Here is a 23,106-nt window from a genome sequence, read left to right as displayed (position 1 = left end):
CAATTCACCTAACATGCACATCTTTGAAGTGGTGGTTTAGAGAGAATAAACAACTTGATTCCAAGCCAAAGAGAAGATTTCAGGCTAGGTCGGTTATGTGAACATACAACTTAGGAGCAGGAGTAGGCCACTTGGCCCCTCAAGACTGCTCGAGCATTCAACAAGATGCCTGATCTGATTGTAACCTCCCGCCTACCCCCAATGGCCTCTTACCCCCTTGTTTATCAAGAATCTATCTACTCCTGCATTAAAAATGTTCAAGGACTAAGTTTCCACTGCCCTTTAGAGGAAGAGATTTCCAAAGACGACGCTCAGAGAGGAAAGAAATTTTCCTCATCTCTGTCTTAACTAAAGCTCTTGGGGCTGAAGGGATCAAGGGATATGGGAGAAAGTGGGATCAGGATACTGAATTTGATGATCAGCCATGATCAAAATGAATGGCGGAGCAGGCTCGAAGGGCCGAATGGCCTAGTAATGTTTCTAGTTTCTTCATTTCTATGTTTCTAAATGGATGATCCTTTATCTTATATTCTTGGTCAGAGCATCCTGAAGGAAAAGAGAGTGGTAGAGAGGCAGTGGCTGAGGAAGGGTATCCCAGAGCTAAGACATGGCCAACAATGGATCAATTAAAATGAAAGGATGCTCAAGAGACCAAATTAGGAGCTATCTCAGTGTCACGGAGATGGAGGAAGAGCCTAACTTTAAAGGAAGAAAGATTTGGTGAAATCAGTGCTCTATAATAGGATTGTCAAACATTATCCATTCATCTAGAAGGACTCCACAAAAAAATCAAGGCATGTTTATCCACTGAATAGCTGAATCTTGACAATCGGCAAGGTCCCAGGCTGATCCATGACCTTTAATAATAATAAGATGGCTGATTCCAACCAAGGTTGCAAGAATAGTGGCCTGGATGAGCATGGCCAGAAATCAGGACACGGGCTCCCTCAGCTAATTCATAGAATCCCATTGAATCCCCACAGTGCAGAAGGAGGCCATTCAGCCCACTGAGTCTACACCGACCACAATCCCACCCAGGCCCTATTCCTGCAACCCCACATATTTACCCTGCCAATCTCTCTGACACTAAGGGTTAATTTAGCATGGCCAATCAACCTAACCCGCACATCTTTGGAGTGTGGGAGGAAACCGGAGCACCCGGAGGAAACCCACGCAGACACGGGGAGAACGTGCAGATTGCACACAGTGACCCGAGGTCGGAATCGAACCTGGGTCCCTGGCGCTGTGAAGCAGCAGTGCTAACCGCTATGCCACTGTGCCGCCCATAAATTGCCCTCCAGTGATCCCTGCTGATGCCCAGTTGGGAGCAGGCCAAGCCTGGCCACGATGCACGCCAAAGTCGAACAACCTGGCAACACTTGTAGCCAAGTTGAGATGTGATATTATCCTTGGTGGGTGGGGGACAGGTTTGTATTGACGTCTCCACAGTAAAAGCAGAGCAAATTCAAGTGATCACTGTAATTTTAATATTTCAAAACCCCGGTTTGGACCCTGTTGACACAGACAAAAAAATCCATCTTGCAAGCCAGAAATTCTTGACGACAATAGCCTTTTGTGATGGGGTTTACATTTAGTTTACATTCTTGTGCTTTCCTGTAGAGTATGCAGCAGCATATCACATTTAGCATGGCCAATCCACCTAACTCGCACGTCTTTGGATTGTGGGAGGAAACTGGAGCACCCGGACGGGACCCACGCAGACACAGGGAGAACGCACAGACTCCACACAGTCAGTGACCCAAGGTGAGAATTGAACCCGGATCCCTGGCGCTGTGAGGCAGCAGTGCTAACCACTGTGCCACCGTGTCATAATATGCAACTGCACACTGCTTAGCATGGATGCTTGAAGGATATGATTTAGGCTCTGACAGCTCACGTACTTAGATAACAGCTTTGTGTGCAGAAGCCTTACATGTGAAGCAAAGTAGAGTTATTATTAGATATTGAAAACGGTCTCAAGCACTGAGCTGTGGAAGGGGTAATCAATGGGTGTTTTAGTTTTAATTGGAAGTGTTAGTTATATTTGAGGAGCTGTTGTCTAGACTGGGATATTCTTGTTTCTTTTTCGTGGATCTGGGATGATGTGGAAGGTAGAACAAACAGGGACACGCAATCTGGAAACTGTACATTATTAAACATATTTATAAACAGTAACTGTGCCTTCCTTTACAGACCATTACTGGAATTGTCACATACTGTGATGACTAGCAGAAACTAGAGACTCTATAAAAAAAATGAACTTGTCATCAAAACTGCGGTAAAGGACGAAAAACTTCCCACAAAAGGATATGACACAGCCTTTATATCTTGTGTAAAATAGAAGATACAAATTAGGAAGTTTGATCGAAATATCTTGCTATTAAAAGATACTTGCAGCAGACTGCATCCTGACGGTTTTTGCTTGAAGTTAAAGTTTATTTATTAGTTACAAGTAAGGCCTACATTAACACTGCGATGAAGTTACTGCGAAATTCCCCTAGTCACAGTTCAGGTCAATGCACCTAACCAGCACGTCTTTTGGACTGTGGGAGGAAACTGCAGCACCCGGGAGGAAACCCATGCAGATACAGGGGAGAATGTGCAAACTCCACATAGACAGTGACCCAAGCTGGAAGTCGAACCCAGGTTCCTGGCACTGAGAGGCAGCAATGTGTGCCACTGTGCCACACACAAGCAAGTAGTCCCAAGAATCATGTTGGGCCAGTCACAAACATTGGCAAAAGGCGGGGAGTGGGGGAGGGGGGAGGAGGGGAGCATGCAAGGATAAATTTAAATTGACCAAACCTTTAATATCCCCGACATTTCCCGGACCCATGGCTAGAAGCTTGTCCTTCCAGTCTTTTGATAAAAGTTTCTCAATGCTGGGAGTCTCTGAGGAAAGGTACACACAAGAAAAAAAGAGGGAGAGAAAATGTAGAAACGATTAATCTGTCACCACAGAGGTATTCAAAGTCCATGTGTTCCTCTCCCCGTCTCGCTGCTTCGGTTATACGTTTAGGAGTCACGCAATGGATTTAATCCCCTGGTTTTATGTATATATTTGGCAAGATCAATCGTCCTTACCGCAAGGAAAGCGATTGTTGGCGTGTAGGACAATACATGATACAATTATTCCGAGTACTGAAATTACATACACTTAACCAGAGAGAGAATAAAAACACACACACACACACAGACACAACATTTTAACACATTTCAGGGCGGGCTCAGGGTATTTTAACAACAATAACCCACGGCAGATAAGAAACAAACTTATTCACTTTTATTGCCACGGATCAAACAGTTAAAAGGGCGACGTGTAAAGCGGTTAGGGAGCGTGTTACACGCCGGGACAAGTCCAGGGAGATCAGCCTTTTCTTTTAAAATCGTCAACAGAGCAAACAGTTTAGAAATCCAGGTAGCAACCCTTCCTCACTTGTCGTTTACAGAGTACATCTGTTACCCTGCTTGTCAGCAGAGGGTTTGACACTTCCCAATTGCCGGGGCTGCTACTCTGATAAGAGGTTAACCGCTTGATTCCTCTGAGCAACTTTCTCATTTCGCTCCCCGGCGCTAAATGGTTTCTGCCAAGCAGACTAGGCAGGCTCTTACAGGAGACTGGGAACACTAGGTAAAAGTGGAGCCTGCTGGCTGCTGGTTACATTTGCCGGTGCAGCTGGTATTCCGGCAGATCCGAGTGAAGCAGCCACCAGTGTTCCCTAACAGCTGCCCTGTGTCCACCCTGCTATCATCTCAACAGGTGCGATTAGGCAACGAACAATGGCCGAGGCTTTTAAAGGCCATTGCTCTGACATTGAAATGAAGCAACAAATGGTTCGGCAATGCATCTCTCCTTAGATCACTCAGTGTGTGCATAGTAATATAAATGACTTTTATTTATTAACTTGTTACATTGTCCCCAGTGACAGCTAGGGCATTTTAACGTTTTTGTCAAGAGAGAGGATAAAAGTAATTGAGTCCAGCTCTCCCCCACTTTAGATCCCAACTCCCCAAAGTTCCACACCAATGGGGTGTTTTCTGTCCCTGATCAGGAACATGTTATAAGGTCGAGAGAAGCAAAGCAAAGACACTCTGTCCCCACAAAATCACTTTCTTCGGTGGCACCAGTTCATAGATCATAGGATGGTAGAATCCTTACTATGCAGAAGGATGCCATTCAGCCCATCGAGACTGCACCCACAACAATCCCACCAAAGCCCTATCCTCATAACCGCACGTATTTAACCCCACCGGGTGGTTAGCACTGCTGCCTCAACGTGTCAAGAATGAGTTCGATTCCTGACTCATGCCATTGTCTGTGTGGAGTTTGTACATTCTCCCCATATCTGCATGGGTTTCCTCCCACAGTCCAAAAGGCATGCTGGTTAGGTCAATGTACCCAAACAGGCACCGGATCGGCGACTCGGGGATTTTCACTAACTTCATTGCAGTGTTAATGCAAGCTGATTTGAGACACTAATAAATAAACTTTACCCTGCTAATCCCCTGATACTGAGAATTTAGTATGGCCAATCCACCTAACCTGCACATCTTTGGACAGTGGGGAGAAACGGGAGCACCCGGAGGAAACCCATGCAGACATAGGGAGAACATACAGATTCTACACAGACAGTCACCCGAGGTTGGAATTGAACCCAGGTCCCTGGCATTGTGAGGCATCTCCGGCATCTCCACATTGTGAGGCAGCAGTGCTGACCACTGTGCCGTAAGAAGTCTCACAACACCAGGTTAAAGTCCAACAGGTTTATTTGGTAGCACAAGCCGCAAGCTTTCGGAGCACTGCCCTTTCATCAGGTGAGTGGGAGTTGTGTTCACAAACAGGGCATATATAAACACAAACTCAATTTACAAGCTAATGGTTGGAATGCGAGTCTTTACAGGTAATCAAGTCTTAAAGGTACAGACAATGTGCCAGTTCCTCAGTACTTGACCCAACTCAAATCTGTCTACACTTCCTGCTGTCTCAGAAAAGCAGCCAGCATAATTAAGGACCCCACACACCCCGGACATTCTCTCTTCTACCTTCTTCCGTCGGGAAAAAGATACAAAAGTCTGAGGTCACGTACCAACTGACTCAAGAACAGCTTCTTCCCTTCTGCTATCAAACGTTTGAACGGATCTACCTCATATTAAGTTGATCTTTCTCTCCACCCTAGCTATGACTGTAACACTACATTCTCTCCTTTCCTTCTCTATGAATGGTATGCTTTGTCTGTGCAAGAAACAATACTTTTCACTGTATACCAATACATGTGACAATAATAAATCAAATCAAATGATGCAAGAAACTTGAGTAATTCCCTGGTCACTGGGAACTAACTGCGTTAACAAGTTAACAAATCAAAAAATTGAATTGAATTACAAGCCCATTATTCAGCAAGTTTTATACAAGAGAGCTCTCCCCATCCCTCCACCCCCCCCCCCCCCCCAAAAAAAGCACTGCAGCTTCATCTTAACTACACCAGCGTAGGAAATTAAAGATCTGCCTGCCAGTCAATGAATGTCTTCCTGCTTTCTATAGAATGTTACATCAAAAACACTCCATGTCATAATTAAAGCACACTTCAAAAAAAACGTAATTAGTTAGAAGTCCAGCTACACACAATCAAAGCAAGATTGATAAAAGGAACATATTATGTCATTTTTTTTAAAAAAGATCAACCAGGCCAGTTCTTGACCACATGGTCCTGATTTGTGTAACAAGAGATAATATTCTGCATAAACAGAAATTTAAAATGTTTGTCGGAGTTTGAGGGAACAAATGAATGGTTTAAAAGAAAATAATTTATCTGGGGCTTATTTCAGCCGGGAGCTAAATGGTAGACACTAAAGGAAGGTTAACGAGCTGCGTTTAAAACGCACATGCGGATTTTTAAGCATTTTCCATTATCCAGGCTTGAAGTTGTTAAATAATATTTTCCTTCACTTCACCTGAGAACTTTCCTGACCAAGCAGTGACTTGGACCTCCTTGTTAACCCCCCCCCCCCCTCTACTTCCCCCCCCCCCCCCCCCCCCCCCCATTATCTCATATTTGTGGAGCTGGTGGTAGGCATTTTGCAGATCAGGACAAAGTCAGCCTCCTTTGTAACAAAAGGGCTACTGTCACACAGTCAATCTCAGACATGGTGAAAAGGAGCCCACAGGAAAAAGGCAGGCTCCAGTTTTTAAAGGCTTTTTTTTTCTCTCTGTGTGCTGAGCACAGTCGCTACATTCACTCCACTTGGCAAACTCAACTCAGCCTTCCTGGCTTGAGCTGTGAACAGAGCTCGGGATTGAATAACCAATTATACAACCACTGGCTGAGTTTATCCAAGGTTTTGCAAATTGTAATAATAGTACTGTATTCCCAAATCGTTTCATCCTCTTCCAGACATGGTGTCATATCCCCATCACGCTTAATTTACATTTTACAACATAATATACGTTGAATATCTCGCCGCAAAATAATACAATCACTTATTTTTGTTGAACAGGTTTGAGTAACAGTGAGGTTTAGTCTTGGGTCCATTTAAGACCACATTAATTCAATATTATATTTCCTGTCCATTCCCTTGTTAGTTTACACTATAACCTGTGTTAACTGAGGGAAATGCATCACCAGCTCAATTTCTTGCTCTTTTCCATCATCAGTTATTCTTGGATGACTTGCATTATTGCAGAAATAGTGCCCCGACTACTTATCGGTGATAATCAGCATTTTATATCTATTTTTTTAAACTTGGGAGATTACTGGTCAACAAAAATTGATAATTGCCAATGTGTTGCCCTCACACATGCTCCTTCAAGGCTGAAAGAAAAAAGCCTTTCACCCAGAACAATTCTCAAAGCCTTAGCTGCCAGTTGCAGATTGTAAACTTCAAAAGATAACAGCCGCCGCGGCAAATATACAACTGCTTCGCCCAGGACGGGACACTTTCAGCATGTGCCAGCGTGCCACCTTACTGGGCATCATCAATAACTCTCGAATCTTATAGCAGAGCGGGTAGGGGCCATTTGTGTCTGCGATTACTCTTTTGAAAGAATCGTCCAATTTAATCTCACTCCCCACAACTCTGCAATTTAGTTCTCTTTTGATAGTTTCAGATACCAACCCCCAGTGCGGAGATGTTTCTCCTCTCGTTCTTTTTTGCCAATTATTTGAAATCGTGATAATGTGGAGATGCCGGCGTTGGACTGGGGTAAACACAGTAAGAGTTTTAACAACACCAGGTTAAAGTCCAACAGGTTTATTTGATAGCAAATGTCATTAGCTTTCGGAGTGCTGCTCCTTCATTAGAAGGAGCAGCACTCCGAAACCTGGTGTTGTTAAAACTCTTACTGTGGTTCGTGATGCAGGGGAAAGAGTCACTTGTTCTATCATTGCCCATCATCATTAGCACTGTCTCTATTCGCCCTCCCCTTCCACTTCTCTGCTCCAAGGAGAACAAAGCTAATTTCTCCAAATATCTCCACATAACTGAAGCATATCAATCCAGAAACCATCCTGGCGAATCTCATCTGTATCCATTGCAAGGACTTGACCTTCCTTGCTAAAGTGTGTTGTCCAGAATTGGACAGAATACTGTAGCTGAGGCCTAATCAGCAGTTTGTAGAAGTTGGCATGACTTTCTAGATTCTTTATAATATAATGACCCTCGGTTCAAAAAACCAACTATTCTATATACTCTCTTGGTCCTGTGGCGCAGTGGGTAGCGTCACTGCCTCTGAGCCACAAGCTCCGAGTTCAAATCCCACCCCAGGACTTGGTGGCCAAGGAAGGTGCGTTCATAATGCAGTCAAACAAGTTGAGTGTCAACTTGCAAAATCCTTCCAAACATGCCAATGGCCGGCAATAAGAGCGGGAGAGACTCCTGGTCAGCCACGCTTGATGGAGAGGTACCCATCATGCTACAAGCCCCTGACACAAACTAGTGACCTGTCCTAGAGAAAAACTCACTATGGGAACAGAAAAAATCTGCCTTGCCCACCACTGGGTATGGGAAGAGAAATAACCAACATATATCCTTTTAATCACCTTGTTAACTTGCCCTGCCACCCGTCAATGATTTGTGAATAGGAAGCCCAGATTTCTTTACTCCTGTACACCATTGAAATAGTACCATTCAGACTATATGACCCTCCCCCATGTTGTTCCTTCCAAAGTGATTCATTTCACTCTTTTTCTGCATTAAGTTGTTGAATATTTTAAGGTCTCATTAATGAAACACAAAGCTTCCATATTGTTTCTGCTTTCCGCTTAAATGCCAATGGCACTTTGCAAACCAGGTACCAATATAACTTCAAGAAAAAGCTTGAATTTACATAGCACCTTCCATGACTTCAAGACATCCCAGAGCACCTTACAACCAATCAAGTAGCTTCTGAAGAGTAGTCGCTATTGTGATGTAGAAAATGATCCAGCCAATGCACACAGTAAACTCCCGCTCACACAAGGTGAGAATGATTATCTAGGATAGCAGCACAACTCAGCTCATTGTCTGCCAAATGTTGTCATGGGATCTTTTTTTACACCCACCCGAGTGGGCAGCTGGGGCCTCGGGTTTAATGTCTTATCTGAACCTCAGCACCTCTGATAGTGCCACACGCCCTGTACTGAACGATAGTGTCCAGCTAGATTTCGTGCTCATGTCCCTGTGTGGGATTTCTGACTCAAGAGGCAAGGGTGCTACTGACCGAACAAAAGCTGACAGAGCCAAAGGATAGAGAATGTTGCAGAATGCAATCCTGGACCTTCCCCCAATTTACTGCCCACTTTATAAGCCTGTAGAGCCACAGATTTTTCTTACCGAGTGTATTGACCCTTTGCTAAAAAAAAGTGGATGATAACATGCACTATACCATTTTTTAGAGACACAAGAGCTTCCCCTTGTGAAATGCAGAGTCGCCTCTGTTGCTCAGCAGAATCTCTATCGCTTTTACCTCCACTAGCGGCAGTGCTATTTCTGACCCAGGCACAGGAGATAAAGATTGAAATGCAAATTGAACCAAGCAGTAGGCAGGCAGATTTAACAGCACCCATCGCCAATAGTTCGGAGGAACACCCGGCTAGGGAGTTCATGCATCCAACAATTAGCGTTAGTATGATAGTGGTGTCACAGTTCACCCAGGTTGCTGCGGTAGCCCTCTTGCATGCACGTTACTCTGGAGCTATAGATAGTAACGGTAGAAACACCAATGTTCTTTCTCTCATGTGATGGTATGGTGGCAGTGTGGTTAGCACTGCTGCCTCAACGTGCCAGGGACCAGGGTTCAATTCCAGCCCTGGTGACTGTGTGTAGTTTGCACATTCTCCCCATATCTGCGTGAGTTTCCCTCAGGTGCTCCAGTTTCCTCCCACAGTCCAATGCTGTGCAGGTTGGGTGGATTGGCCTGCTAAATTGCCCCTTAGTTTCCCAAGATGAGTAGGTTAGGAGGATTCGTCGTGGTAAAAGTGTGGGGTTACGTGAATAGGGTGGGGGAAAGGACCTGGGTAAGGTACTCTGTCAGAGAAAATCAGTGGGCCAAATGGCCTACTCCAGCACTGTAGGGATTCTATGTATGTGACTGACCAGGAGTATCTCCAACTCTTACCACCTGCCATTGGCATGTTCGGAAGGATTTGCAGGTTGATACTCAACCTGTTAGACCGCATTATGAATGCACCTTCCTTGCCCATCAATTCCTGGAGTGGGATTGAACCTAGAGCTTCTGGTTCAGAGACAGGGATACTACCCACTGTGCCTCAAGATCTCCAGCATTTAATTAGCACTGCTGACATAGAAAAGTGCACTTCAGAGAAGCACATCATACACTGACCAAAAGGCTGCTTCAGAGAGGAAGGTCCCGCAGAAACTCAGTCAGAGAAGGGGAGAGGTGAAAGGATTGAGCAAGGGAATTCCAGAAGGTGAGGCCAAGGTGGCTAATGGGTAGGAGATTGCATAAAAGCCAGAATGGGAGATGAGAGCACAAATTGAACAGCAGAGGGATAAGGGGCACCATAAAAAATGGTCATGAAAGACTAAAGGAAACGTGTAGAGGAGGTGATTTCAAATACATTGCAACAACTGAAACATGTGGCAAAGTAGAAGCAGGGAGAATACTGGAATCCCGGGAGATGTTTGCTTCATTGAATGTTAAGTACCACATTAGGTGACTTGAGGGCAGGCACCTCTCCCAAAGTAATATGCAAGTGTAACCATTCTATTTGAAAAGTATCCATCTAACTGAATAGTGAGGAAAATATCACTTCTATTAAAAGCCAAGGAAGGCAGCACAGGCAATTGTACTTGTGTAGCTCACTGCCTTATGTATCATACTGTTTTAAATTGGCTTTGTATCACTGGTGATTATGTGTTTCTCTTTTCCCGTTGCTTTTGTCAAGGAATTTTGACAGAAAATTGCAGATCCATTTAATCAGTATTCACAAAGTAAGCCCTGCATGTATCAACAGAACGGTCTAATACGGAGAATTTATCCCCCTTTAAGAAATTTGCTTTAAATGTATGCAAATAAAACATCGGAATGCGATTGGGGAGGTTGGGGGGGGAGGGGGGGGTGGTGGGAGGGGGTTGGGGGGGTGCGGGTTGGTTGGGGGGGGGGGGTGAGTTATTCCTGTCTTATGTCCAGGATTCTATTACTCCCTAACCCTGATCCTTCTTTCTCTCAGATCACGGGGTCAGCTTCACAACCCGGTGGGTGTATTACCACATTCGACTTGTGTGTGACCCTAACCATCACTGAACTGCCACAACGCTAGCAGCTATTGAGGGCTTTCCGCTCCAAACAAGTTTTTATTTAATTCTGCGAATCTGTGAATCTGTAATCTGTGATTCTAATTAAAAGGACATTTCGAAGGCCTCTTTATACCATGGGTCCCAATTCAATTAAAGAAGGCTGTCTGAATTTGTCTGCTAATCTCCAGGTTTTATTTTCCTCTCCCACTCACACAATAGATCAGAGTTCATCTGCAGAACACATGTCCAGTGTTCAGAAACTGTTGCCCATGGCTCTAATGTTGAAGGCGATGGCCTAGTGGCATTAGCGCTAGACTATTGATCCAGAAACTCAGCTAATGTTTTGGGGAGTCATGGTTGAATCCCACCACGGCAGATGGTGGAATTTGAATTCAATAAAAGTATCTGGAATTCAGAGTCTACTGATGGCCATGAAACCATTGTTGATTTTCGGGAAAAAAATCTGGTTCACTAATGCTTTTAGGGAAGGAAATCTGCCGTCCTTACCTGGTCTGGCCTATGCGTGACTCCAGAGGCACAGCAATGTGGTTGACTCTCAACTGCCCTCGGGCAACTCGGGATGGGCAATAAGTGCTGGCCAGACAGCAACACCCATGACCCATGAATGAATTTAAAAAAATGGATAAGCAATTTGGCTTTCTATAACTCGATAATACAGCTGAATAAAATTGCTTTGCAGGAAGGTAATCAGACAAAGACTGACACTGAGCCAAACAAGGTGGCCTGGTCACAGAAGGAGGCTTCAATCTCCTTCTTGAAGGAGGAGGGAGAGGTGGAGATGTTTGGGGAAGAAATCTGATGGCATGGTTCCCAATGGTGGGGAAACGGGAATGCACATGTGGCTAAGGGAAGATGCATATATGGCCAGAGCTGGAGGAACACCAATGGAAGGTCGTAGACATATTATTTTGAATATGGTGAATTTTGTATACTCAATGATGGTTGATTAGTTGATTCATATGTGGTATGTCTGGTGTAGGAGGTGTCCACTTGTGTTCAGTGAACTATATGTGGCACTTGAGCAGCTGAGATTTCTTCTACAAAGCCAAGGCAATTCCATTCCATTGGCATTTATTTTCCTAATCATTGGAATTGTTCTGTTTAAATCTTATGGGGCCTGAAGGTTTGGAAATCTTTGCCACATTGGTGAGCAGATTTGAGGTTTTCTTTGAGCAGCCATGGCTGGAGAAACATGCAAATCACCTTTTGTATGTCTATATGTATATAGGTAGGCCAGCATGGTGGCACAGGGGTTGGCACTGCCGCCATACAGCGTGAGGTACCTGGGTTCAATTCCAGCCTTGGATGACTATGTGGAGTATAGACAGAAGGATGTTCCTGATGGTAGGGATATCCAGAACCAGGGGTCACAGTCTGAGGTTACAGGGTAGACCATATAGGACAGAGATTAGGAAAACTTTCTTCACCCAGAAAGTGGTCAGCCTGTGGACTTCGCCACCACAGAAAGTAGATGAGGCCAAAACATTGTGGCCGGAATGTTATAGCCATTCGCGCCAGCGGGATTTTCCTATCCCGCTGCAGTGAATGGAGATTTGCCGAGGCGCCAAATTCTCCGACTTCGCTGCAATGGGAGCGTGGCATGAACAGCCGATGAGGTCGCACCATGTATGTTTTCAAGAAGCAATTAGATATAGCACTTGGTGTGAAGGGGATCAAAGGACAATGGGGGAAGATGGGATCAGGCTATTGACTGGGATGATGCTGATAATGAATGTCGGAGCAGGCTCAAAGGGCTGAATGGCCTCCTCCTGTTCCTATTTTGTATGTTTCCATGAGTTTGCATGTTCTCTCTGTGTCTGTGTGGATTTCTTCTGGGTGTTCCGGTTTCCTCCTACAGTCCAAAGACGTGGAGGTTAGGCGGATTGGCCACGCTAAATTGCTCCTTAGAGTGTGTGTGAGTATGGCTATGTTTGATGTGGTCAAGTGCCCCTCAAGCTATAAGCCCTTTGGTGTCCTATTCCAGGAACGATTAGCTCCAGAAACAGATGGAAGTCTAACCTACGCTCCCTCCAGGTGCGGCGAGGTTGAGAGGGAGAGGGATATGAGTACATCCTCTTTCAGTCACACAACTGGTGTGGGCCAGGCTGGGCAATGGACAAATGGCGCGAGTGGAATGGTTCATGGCGGGAGATTAGGTGATGAAATCTCTAGGAATACACTAAAACTGAAATCAGCCTGATGAAGGGCAAATTCAAAACTAATCAGTCAAAACAATATTTCACTGAGTGAGTGGAAGTCTGTGGAACATGGTCCCTTGTGAGGTGAAAGGAGAAATTAGAATTAATTAATTCAAATGTAAATTAGATAAATTGCTTTCAGAAAATAGCATCTTGGGATACAGTATATGAATAATTTGAGATATGACCAGGTAGCGTAACTTGCGTGTGAAGAACAGGTGACTCCAAAAACTCTGCACACACTTGGGTTTTCCTCGCCTCATGTGTGTGTCTGTTGTCGACTAATTAGTAGAGATTGATTGCTATGATTAGTCAACAACTTAATTATTGTTGTATCATGTGACTGCCAGGATGGGTGAATGTGAGCAATGGAATCATAGAATCCATACAGTATAGCAGGAGGCCATTCAGCCCATCGAGCCTGCACTGACAACAGTCCCACGCAGGTCCTAACCTCGTAAACCCATGTATTTACTCTTGTAATTCCACTGAGACTAAGGGGCAATTTAGCATGGCCAATCAACCTAACCTGCACATCTTTGGACTGGGGGAGGAAACCAGAGCACCGAGAGGGAACCCAGGGAGAATGTGCAAACTCCACACTGTCACCAAAGTATGGACCTTGATCTTTTCTAAAAAATATCTAGCGACTCCCGCCAATCTTGGGCAATATGGCCCAAGATTCTTTTGTCCACTTTCCTTCAGCCGACTAACACGGCCTGAGTGCAAATGGGAGGGCAGGGTTTCAAGAAATCTGTTCTTCTAGTGGGGAGAAGAAGACAAATAAACCTCTCAGGAGACTTGCTAAAACCTCGGAGAATAGTGGGAACCCTATTGGTTAAACCGGGTGCTCCAGTTTAGAAAATTCTTTTCAACTGAAATGAGGAAATGTAAAAGGGCAAAGCCATGTTTGGTACAACAAAATAAATTAACACATTGTTTCACGATACATCTTTTATCTCATACGGTCAGGCCACACCTACTTCCCTTTTTGCCACAAGCCACCCTTTCGTAAATAATAAATATAACCCAAAGTCTCCACACCTGCAGTTCAGTAAATTTGGTCATTTTCACATTGATCTTTCCGCTTGAATTTTGAAGTCTGGTATTTGGTATGAGCCAGCTCCCAACACTCCTGTTTCCATGGCACCCGGTTTTACAAGTCTGTTGCCCATCCATCAAGAATGGATCGAGCAGGGTGCAGGCTGGGAACTGGCTGACAAAAGCACAAATCCCCTCCAAAAAGCCTGCTGCTAGAGGCCTATGTGTTGAGTTTCAAGACCTCCATTAGCGCAGGCTGGAAAGGAAATGTATGGGTAGCTCCAAAGGACAGTTATTAGAATATAGGAGCAATTGGAAAGGCTATTCACCCTCTTGTGTCTGCTTCACCATTCAGTTAAATTGTGGTTGATCTGCACTTTGGAATATAGCCTCTGTTGTAACATAACAAATCATAGCAGTCAATTTACTCACAAGTCGCCACAAACAACAATGAAATAGAAGATAAATATATATTTTTTGGTGATGTTGATTGAGGGATTAATTTTTTTTTAAATTCATTCGTGGGAAATGGGTATTGCTGGCTTGCCAGCATTTATTGCCCATCCCTAGTTGTCCAAAGGCAATTGAGAGTCAACCACATTGCTATGGCTCAGAAGTCTCATGTAGGCCAGATCAGGTAAGGACAGCAGATTTCCTTCCCTAAAGGACATTAGTGCACCAGTTGGGTTTTTTCAACAATGGTTTCATGGCCATCAGCAGATTCTTAATTCCAGAGATTTTTTACTGAATTGAAATTCCACCATCTGCGAGATTTGAACCCAGGTCCCCAGAACATTAGCTGAGTTTCTGGATTAATAGTCAAGCAATAATACCACTAGGCCATCGCCTCCCCTGGGCCAGGACATCAACAGAACTTCACTCTTATTTAAGTAGCACCACAGGTTCTTTTTGCAGCCCTCAGCTTGGTTGGCTCCACCAAAAGGGAGCACTCCCTCAATACTGCACTGAGGCTTGAACCAATGGCCTGACTCTCCAATGTCAGCGCTACCACTGAGCCAAGACTGACAGCAGTTTTTCATTGACTTTTCTCCTATTGTAGAGCCAGACACTGTTATTGTACTTTGAGATTTACACCACAGCACTAATTAAACCAAAGTTGGCAAAAAAAAGATCGGCATATGGTACTTAAAATGGCATGCCTCAGGTTTAGTTCTATGTGTGATTATTTGACATCCTTATAGCACTATCCCTGCTGCCAAAACAAAGCGGCTCCTGAATCGGGCAGTCCAAGAAGCTTAGATTGTTCAGGGCAGCTACATTCTGGCCAACAGTGGACTGCTGTGTAACTAGAACAGACTGACAAATATTTCCGATCTCTTTTGCTGCTGATGAAATCTTCACGTTAAACATGGTATCGCTGTCAGAAATACCCTGAGCACAATTTAAACTACATTTACGGGCACCTTCTTTGACTCGGAGGCCATCATTCTGAATGGTTAAAAATATCAAGACCAGGTGGCAGTAAACTAAAAAAGAAACAAATAAATACTTTTAATTATCACTTTGAAATGTTCAGCTCCTCCTGCCGGCATATTTCCTTTGTCAGTGCAAAGCTTTACTTTTAATTTCAAATAACAGCTTGTTGATGCAATTCTGGTTCTTAAGTCTATTGTTTAATGTTTACCATAACGTTTAATTGTCTCTCAAAACCCTTTAAACTCTTCCAATATCTTAGTATATGGCATCAGTATCAAAACAAGCTGAAAATTGCTTTGTTATTATTTCTAAACATTGTGTTAAAAACCCAATTAGCCTCAGGTACAGACAGAAGTCTGGCATTAGTTAGGAAATTAAAATGGAGACCACTGACTTCTCTATTTTAGTCACTGGAGTGAAGTCATCATGAATACACAAGCTCTCTTTGTCCGAGCCCTTGCCCCTCACAGATACGGCTTCCTTCTCTCCTTGCAGGAGCAGGTCCTGCAGGAGCACATGAAGACACTCGTGACAGTCCATGTGTTAGGCTTTTTCATGTTCTGCCTTTCAGGAAAATAGTCAATGCGTTGTAACAAAAACAGTAAAATCTATCCTTCGACCAAACGCATAAGACCATTTTCGGAATCACCTCTCATCATCCTCCCAGGATCCCTAAAATTCATAACAGGCTTGTAGGCTTAAAGAAGGTGACTTGGCTACAAGTGGAAAGCTCTCAATACTCTCTCGGAGGGGTAGTACAATGTGAGCAGTCAGATTTATGAGGCCATCACTTCAATCTGTTAAGATTAACTCGTTGTGAACCAACAAAATGTGAAAGCAGGGTGGAAAGTGAGAGGTGATGGTGTGGGGGAGGGGAACGGTGAGGCACTAGTGGAATTAAAATGATGATGCGCAAGAAGGGAAAAAAATCTCCTGCCTTTTACCTCCCCAGATGTGCCAAAGCACTTTACACTCAATGACAGACATTATGAAATGTAGTCACATTGTTCAAAGATTAATAACTATTGATCACAACTAGGCCTACATTAACAGAGCAATGAAGTTACTGTGAAAATCCCCCAGTCGCCACACTCAGGGAGAATTTAGCATGGCCAATACACCTAATCAGCACGTCTTTCGGACTGTAGGAGGAAACCGGAGCACCCAGAAGAAACCCAAACAGACACAGAGAGAGTTAGCAGACTCCGCACAGACAGGGACCCAAGCTGGGAATTGTACCCGGGTCCCTGGTGCTGTGAGGCTGCAGTGCTAACCATTGTGCCACCATGCCACCCTTAGTACAGAATGAGAATTCTATTACTCTATTTTAACCCCTTGGTTAGGAGCAGAATGCACAGCTACATATTCCACGAGCTTTTTTATTCAGTGATTCCCCGCCTGGACATGTGTTTATCTGAACGATGGGTGACAACCCAATCAAGGTCAGTCCAAAATAAATTTACCAGCTCATCTGTTTAAATGATGATGGCGGAGCAGTAAATAGTGGGTGGGGCACTGGGGAAAATGCTTCATAAAAATGTCATTGGATCTTTTACCTTAACAAATTGCATTTTAATACTCCAAATCTGACTGCCCACATTGTCATTTCCCCTTCAAGTATGTTCATGGACTTTCACAGAATCCATACAGTGTAGAAGGAGGCCATTCGGCCCATCAAGTCTGCATCAACAACAATCCCACTCTACCCCCATAACCCCATGTATATACCCTATTAAGGGGAAACTTAGCATGGCCAATCTGCCTAACCCGCACATCTTTGGACTGTGGGAGGAAACTGGAGCACCCGGAGGAAACCCATGAAGACACGGGGAGAACGTGCAAACTCCACACAGAAAGTGACCCAAGGCCGGAATCGAACCCGGGTCCCTGGTGCTGTGTAAATGCCAGGGACTATAATGAGCTGAGGAAAAAAAAAGCACAGATGCCAAAAATATCTGCGAAAACTCCAAAGTGCTAATACCAAATGGGCTCGCTACGTTCTGTGGAGTTTTAAAATGGTCGTTGCAAAAAAAAGACTTAACTTGTTAGCTCGCTTCCATGGCCATTGCTTTATGTAGCAGTGTGTAACACATTTGTGACACATTAACTTCAGAACAGAACCACCTCCCCCCCCCCCCCGCCCCCCCACCCTCCCCGCCCCCCCATCACAATGCTGTGACACTGTGGGGCTTTGATGTTTGTAATCTGTAATTAGCAATGGAACTGGGAGTGTCAGGAAGTGAAAGAGGGATTACTTTTGTGTGGAGAAGAACTGTATGACCACTGCTTCCATTCCACTGCCTTCAATCCCAACCATTAGGAACTGGCGCAAACAAAATAAGTGTCAGTTTATTTGTTATTAAAAGGTGACCCATTCCATTGCTGATAGAGAGGGAGAGAGAGCAGTCATTAGAGGCAACAATGTCCAGACTGTGAAATCTGGGGAGGTTGCACTGTACGAAAGAAATAAAGAGAAAAAAAAGACAATTAAATTTGCATTAAATAGCACCTTTCATGACCCCAGGACATCTCAAAATGCTTTATAGTCATAATTTTTGAAGTGTAGTCCCCAGTGTTATTTGGGGAAAGTGTGCATTGCAGTGCAAAATGATCATTGTCCGTTTATGATAGTTGCCCTCGCCACCCCCTCATCTTGGGGACGTGATCCTACCGGCCATTCATGCCCTGCTGCTGCTACAAGCGAGGACGGAGAATTTGGCACTTGGCTAAAGCTGCGTTCGCTGCAGCGGGACTGGAAAACCCCGCCGGCGTGAAGGGCTGTAAGATTCAGTCTTTGCAGATATTTCAATTCAATATAATACCAGTGAGCAACTCAATAAAACAATTTAATTCCCTTTACCGGTCTGACTGTGACAATCGTACTGGAGCCATGCCTCCAGCTGTCATGCACTGCATGCTAGAATCTAAACACTCACAGGAACTGTCATCACTTGCCCCTCCGCAACACCAGTAAGACAGGGGATTTTAATCTAAACAACCATTAAAAGGCTTATTGTCAGCCTTTGTCTTACCTCATAGGATTAACTGTTATCGCCAATCTCTACCATCTCCAACATCTCTAACTCTCTGTGGTGACACTGAAAGCATCTTGCATATTAATCTCTTTAACATACCGTACCGCTGATCCTAGCAGAGGAATGTGGACTAATGAGAAGGGTAGACTTGCATAGGACCTGGGGTTGAATAGTTTGTTGTTTGGGGAAAGGCACTTAATATTCACAGAGAACCTGTGGGGGCTCAAATTTAAACAGTTACGAGTAAATGCTATTTTAAGTAATCTGATATAACACTTAGGAGTGAAAATTTCCACCTTTTGCATACAGGCGCTCCTTTAATAACAGTCTTTTTCACTCCATGACTGCGCTCAGTACTGCAAGTGTCAACTTGGCTCAGCTAGTAAGTATGTTCGACTCTACAAATCATGAGCATTGTGGATTGTAAACCCCACTTCAGGGCTCACACAAATAATCTAGGCTAACATGCAGCGAGGAGCATTATACGTTTCCAAAAGGTGTTACTTTTTGAATGAGGCCTTGTCTGTTTGGGTGACTTAGAAAAGTCCAAAGGCCCCATCGAGACGTTGTGGCCAATCGTTCTCCTTCATCCCATTTAACATTTGTGAGTACGTTGCAAGGTACCAAGTGGCTAAAAGGTGTTTGCAATCATAACCACAATTGCACCTCAAGAGTAATTCATTGGTTGTGAAATATTTTAGATGCCCTGAGGACACAGTAAAGTATTATTTCTCTTTACAGAAGTGATAGGCAAAGTGTATGTGATGATTGCTGAATAAGGTATTCCTGCAGGTGAAAAATATTGAAATCTATTTATATGTAAACATAAACAAAAATGGGTTAGAGATAAGTCTTAAATACATATTTAAAGTCTTAACTACATCTTGCTTGACTGGGGAAGGGGAACGGTTGTTCACTATGGGAATCTTGCGAAACATACATAAGTGCATGAATGCAACTATTCTGCCCCTTTCCATCAAAGCCATTTTCCATTAGGATTACTGGACCAGGGAAGGGATGTCAGGGAATTGTATTCATCCAGGTAAGGAAAGGATCCAACTCGGCCATGCTCTCTTCCAATGTTGGAAGTCCATCAAACACCACCCAACCACTCCCCCCCCCCGCGCCCCCCCCCCCCCCAAAGAAATGGTCACTCAGTTGAGATTGGTACTAGAATTGAACCTTAGCAATGAGTCTACCTAAGTGAGATCTGAGTACATAATCCAGGCCGGCACTCCAGTACAGTGCTGAGGGAGTACTGCGCTGTTGGAGGTACTGATTTTGCAATTGATATGTTAAACTGAGACTCCGTCTGCCCTCTCAGGTGGCTGTCAAAAAGATTCCACGGCACTATTTCAAAGAAGTGGACTTCCTGGCACCCTGGCCAATATCTATGCCTCAATCAACATCGGTAAAACAGATCATCTGTTTCTTACTGCATTGCTATTTTTGGGATCTTACTGTGCGTAAATCGGCCGCTCCGTTACGGCAGTGACTACACTTGGATGTAAGATGCCGTGGGATGTCCTGAGATTGTAAAAGGCACTTTATGTAAATGCGAGTTCTCTTTTTTCTTCAGGAGAGAAGCATTGGAAGTTTGTTTTTCAAGATGAAAGAGTGGCAGAAGGCAAAGTGTTAGCAACCAGAGTAACATCCTTTTCATTTTCTGTATAAAAGAGTCAACAATCTGCCATCAATCAACACAAAAACTCACACACAGCATGTGGAGTCATGTTCTTTAGGCTTCACCTTTCTTCAGTTTACTTGGCTATAGTTACTTGAATGAATCATAAAATGTTACAGCACAGAAGGAGGCCATTTGGCCCATTGTGCGTGTGCCAGCTCTTTGAAAGAGTTATCCAATTAGTTTTAAACCTCTGCTCTTTCCTGGTAGCCTTGCAAATGCTTTCTGTTCAAATATATATCCAATTCCCTTATGAGTGTTAATACTGAATTAACTTCCACCCACCGTTTCAGGTAGTGCATTCCAGATCATAGCAAGTCGCTGCTTAGCAAGGAACACTCAACGATTAAGTGGTATCCCACAATTTTATATACTTACCAAAGCTAGACTCCAGGAGATTCCACGTAACGGATCTCTGTAGCTTATCAAACAGAACAGTTGGAAAGATGCTGTTTTACATTTGCAACAGCACATTGCAGCTTACACATGCTCAACTGTAAATAGATGGATAATTAACAGATCACCATTTACAATGGAGCTTATGGGAAAGTGGATTGCAAAGAAACAGGCACATGACAGAAAATTATCAACGTGGTTTTGCCATGAACAGAACGCATTTTCATGAAAATATATTGGCTTTGGAAATAAACTATCTAACAGGTGTACACTTCAATGGTTTAGACTATATTAGGAAACACTTGTAATTACACAAATGAGCATGATTAAATTGGAATGAGTATGGGTGTATGATCTAACAATGGTTGTAGTTATACTTGTTGGTCTTACACAGTGACATGGACACTGTCGCATGTCATGACCATGATGTGGAGATGCCGGCGTTGGACTGGGGTAAACACAGTAAGAAGTTTAACAACACCAGGTTAAAGTCCAACAGGTTTATTTGGTAGCAAAAGCCACACAGAGAGAAACGATGGAATTCCCAATTCCAATTCTCTCCCCACACCTAGTGACAGAGTTTCGTTTCGTCTGTTTCTTTAGCTAGTAATTCCCAGAATATGTTGTTAGGCTGTCGTCAGAGGCTTACAACTTGAGGGACCGGCACGCCACATCAAGTGTGACTGACAGGGCGTCTCTCCCACTCTTACTGCCAGCCATTGGCATGTTTGGAGGGATTTTGTAGGTTGGCACTCAAAACTGTTCGGCCACATTATGAATGCACCTTCCTTGGCCATCGAGTCCAGGGGTGGGACACGAACCCGGAGCCTCTGGGTCAGAGGCAGGGACACTACACACTGCACCACAGGACCTCCTCTGTAATAATGAAATAAACTGGTATAATTAATTAGCCCTGTCCCTAAAATCATCATTGGAATTCTAAAATCTGTGGGATTATCTTCACTGACAGAAAGAAACAGCTCACATATAAATGGGAAGTGAAATAAAATATGCATTTGTATAGTGCCCTTCACACCTCTGGATGTCTCAAAGGCTTTACAGCCAGTTAAGTACAGTAGCAAGCATTTGCGTAACAAGCTCTGATGAACAATATTGCGGTAATGACCAGATAATTTGTTTGAAAGATTTTGGTTGAGGAACAATGGTTAATCAGGACATGATAGAAATCTGAAATGAAAATAAAAAATGCTGGAAATGCACAGCAGCTTAGGCAATGTCAGTGGAGAGAAAAACAGAGTCAACGGTTCAGGTTAATGACCTTTTATCAGGACCCTCATCGAACTGGAAGGTTAACTTGGTTTCTCTCTCCACAGATGAAGCCTGGTCTCGCTGAATAGTTCAGCACTCTTTGTTGTTATTTCAGACTTCCAGCATCCATGGTATTTTGCAGAAAGCTCCCTTACTCTTCTTAAAAGTGGCGCCACGGGATTTTTCACGCCCACTGACAATGCCTCCCATTAATGCCTTATCTGAAAGATGCCACCTCAGGCAGAGTGGTCTCCACTCAATGGATTTTAACCTCTAGCAGGGCCCGAATCCTCAACCTTCTGTCAGGTGTGCTAAAGCTGAGACAATAGTCAGCTTCCCGGAACACCCACAAAACAGCCCAGTGAAGTATCTTATGAAGACACAATCATTGTTGCAATGTAGACAAACACTGCAGCTAATTTGCACACAAAGAGTAATGAAATAATTGGCAAAATGACAGGCAGGATCAGGAGAATTTCCTTTACAAAACAAGCTGTTGGATTTGGAATGCATTGGCTGACAGATTGATGGAAGCTCGTTCAATAATATGAGGAAAGGGACCAAATGGATTGCTCTTTCAAAGAGCCATTATAGGTGTGATAGGTGAAGTGGTCCTCTAAACGCTATCATTCTTTAATTCTATGACGAATAACCAGTTAATTTGTTTTGGTGATGTTGGTTGGGGGAATTAAGTATTGCCCAAGACACCATGAAAATTCCCCCGCTCTTTGTTTCATTGTGTCATGCAACATTCACTTCATATTGAATGGCACAGCAGGCTTGAAGGGCAGAATGGCCTACACCTGTGCCTAGTTTCTGCGAACATGCGGAAGTTTTAAAGTTTATTTACTGGCGTCACAAGCAGGCTTACATTAACACTGCAATGAAGTTACTATGAAAATCCTCTAGTGGCCACACTCTGGTGCCTGTTCAGGTACACTGAGGGAGAATTTAGCACGACCAATGCACCAAAGCAGCACGTCTTTCGGACTGTGGGAGGAAACCAGAGTACCCGGAGGAAACCCACGCAGACACGGGGAGAATGTGCAGATACCACACAGACAGTCACCCAAGCCGGGAATCGGACCGTGGTCCCTGGCGCTGTGAGGCAGCAGTGCTAACCACTGTGCCACCATGTCTCCCATAACAGACTTTGATTTAATGTTGACTCCCAAATTAAGCAGCATCAAGAGCAAAGACTCAACCTAGATTCTGCGTTCCTATCTCTGCTGCATGACATATAATCATGATCTGCAGTCTCAGAGGCAGGATTGTTACCACTAAGCAACAG

The 23,106-nt window shown here is 44.0% G+C and overlaps 1 protein-coding gene across 1 annotated transcript in view; it reads right to left on the bottom strand.

The window, feature by feature from the left end:
* Nucleotides 1–23,106, bottom strand: part of sox5 (SRY-box transcription factor 5) — a 345,783-nt gene that overhangs the window by 261,611 nt on the left and 61,066 nt on the right. The window contains exon 4 of the mRNA XM_078235294.1: nt 2,806–2,892. Within this exon, the coding sequence (XP_078091420.1) occupies nt 2,806–2,892 (87 nt within the window). The remainder of the gene's footprint in view (nt 1–2,805; nt 2,893–23,106) is intronic.

Source organism: Mustelus asterias, chromosome 19 (genome assembly GCF_964213995.1).
Source record: "Mustelus asterias chromosome 19, sMusAst1.hap1.1, whole genome shotgun sequence".
Taxonomy (NCBI): Eukaryota; Metazoa; Chordata; class Chondrichthyes; order Carcharhiniformes; family Triakidae; genus Mustelus; species Mustelus asterias.
The sequence above is the reverse complement of the archived record's forward strand: the minus strand, read 5'-3'. Positions and strand labels throughout refer to the sequence as shown.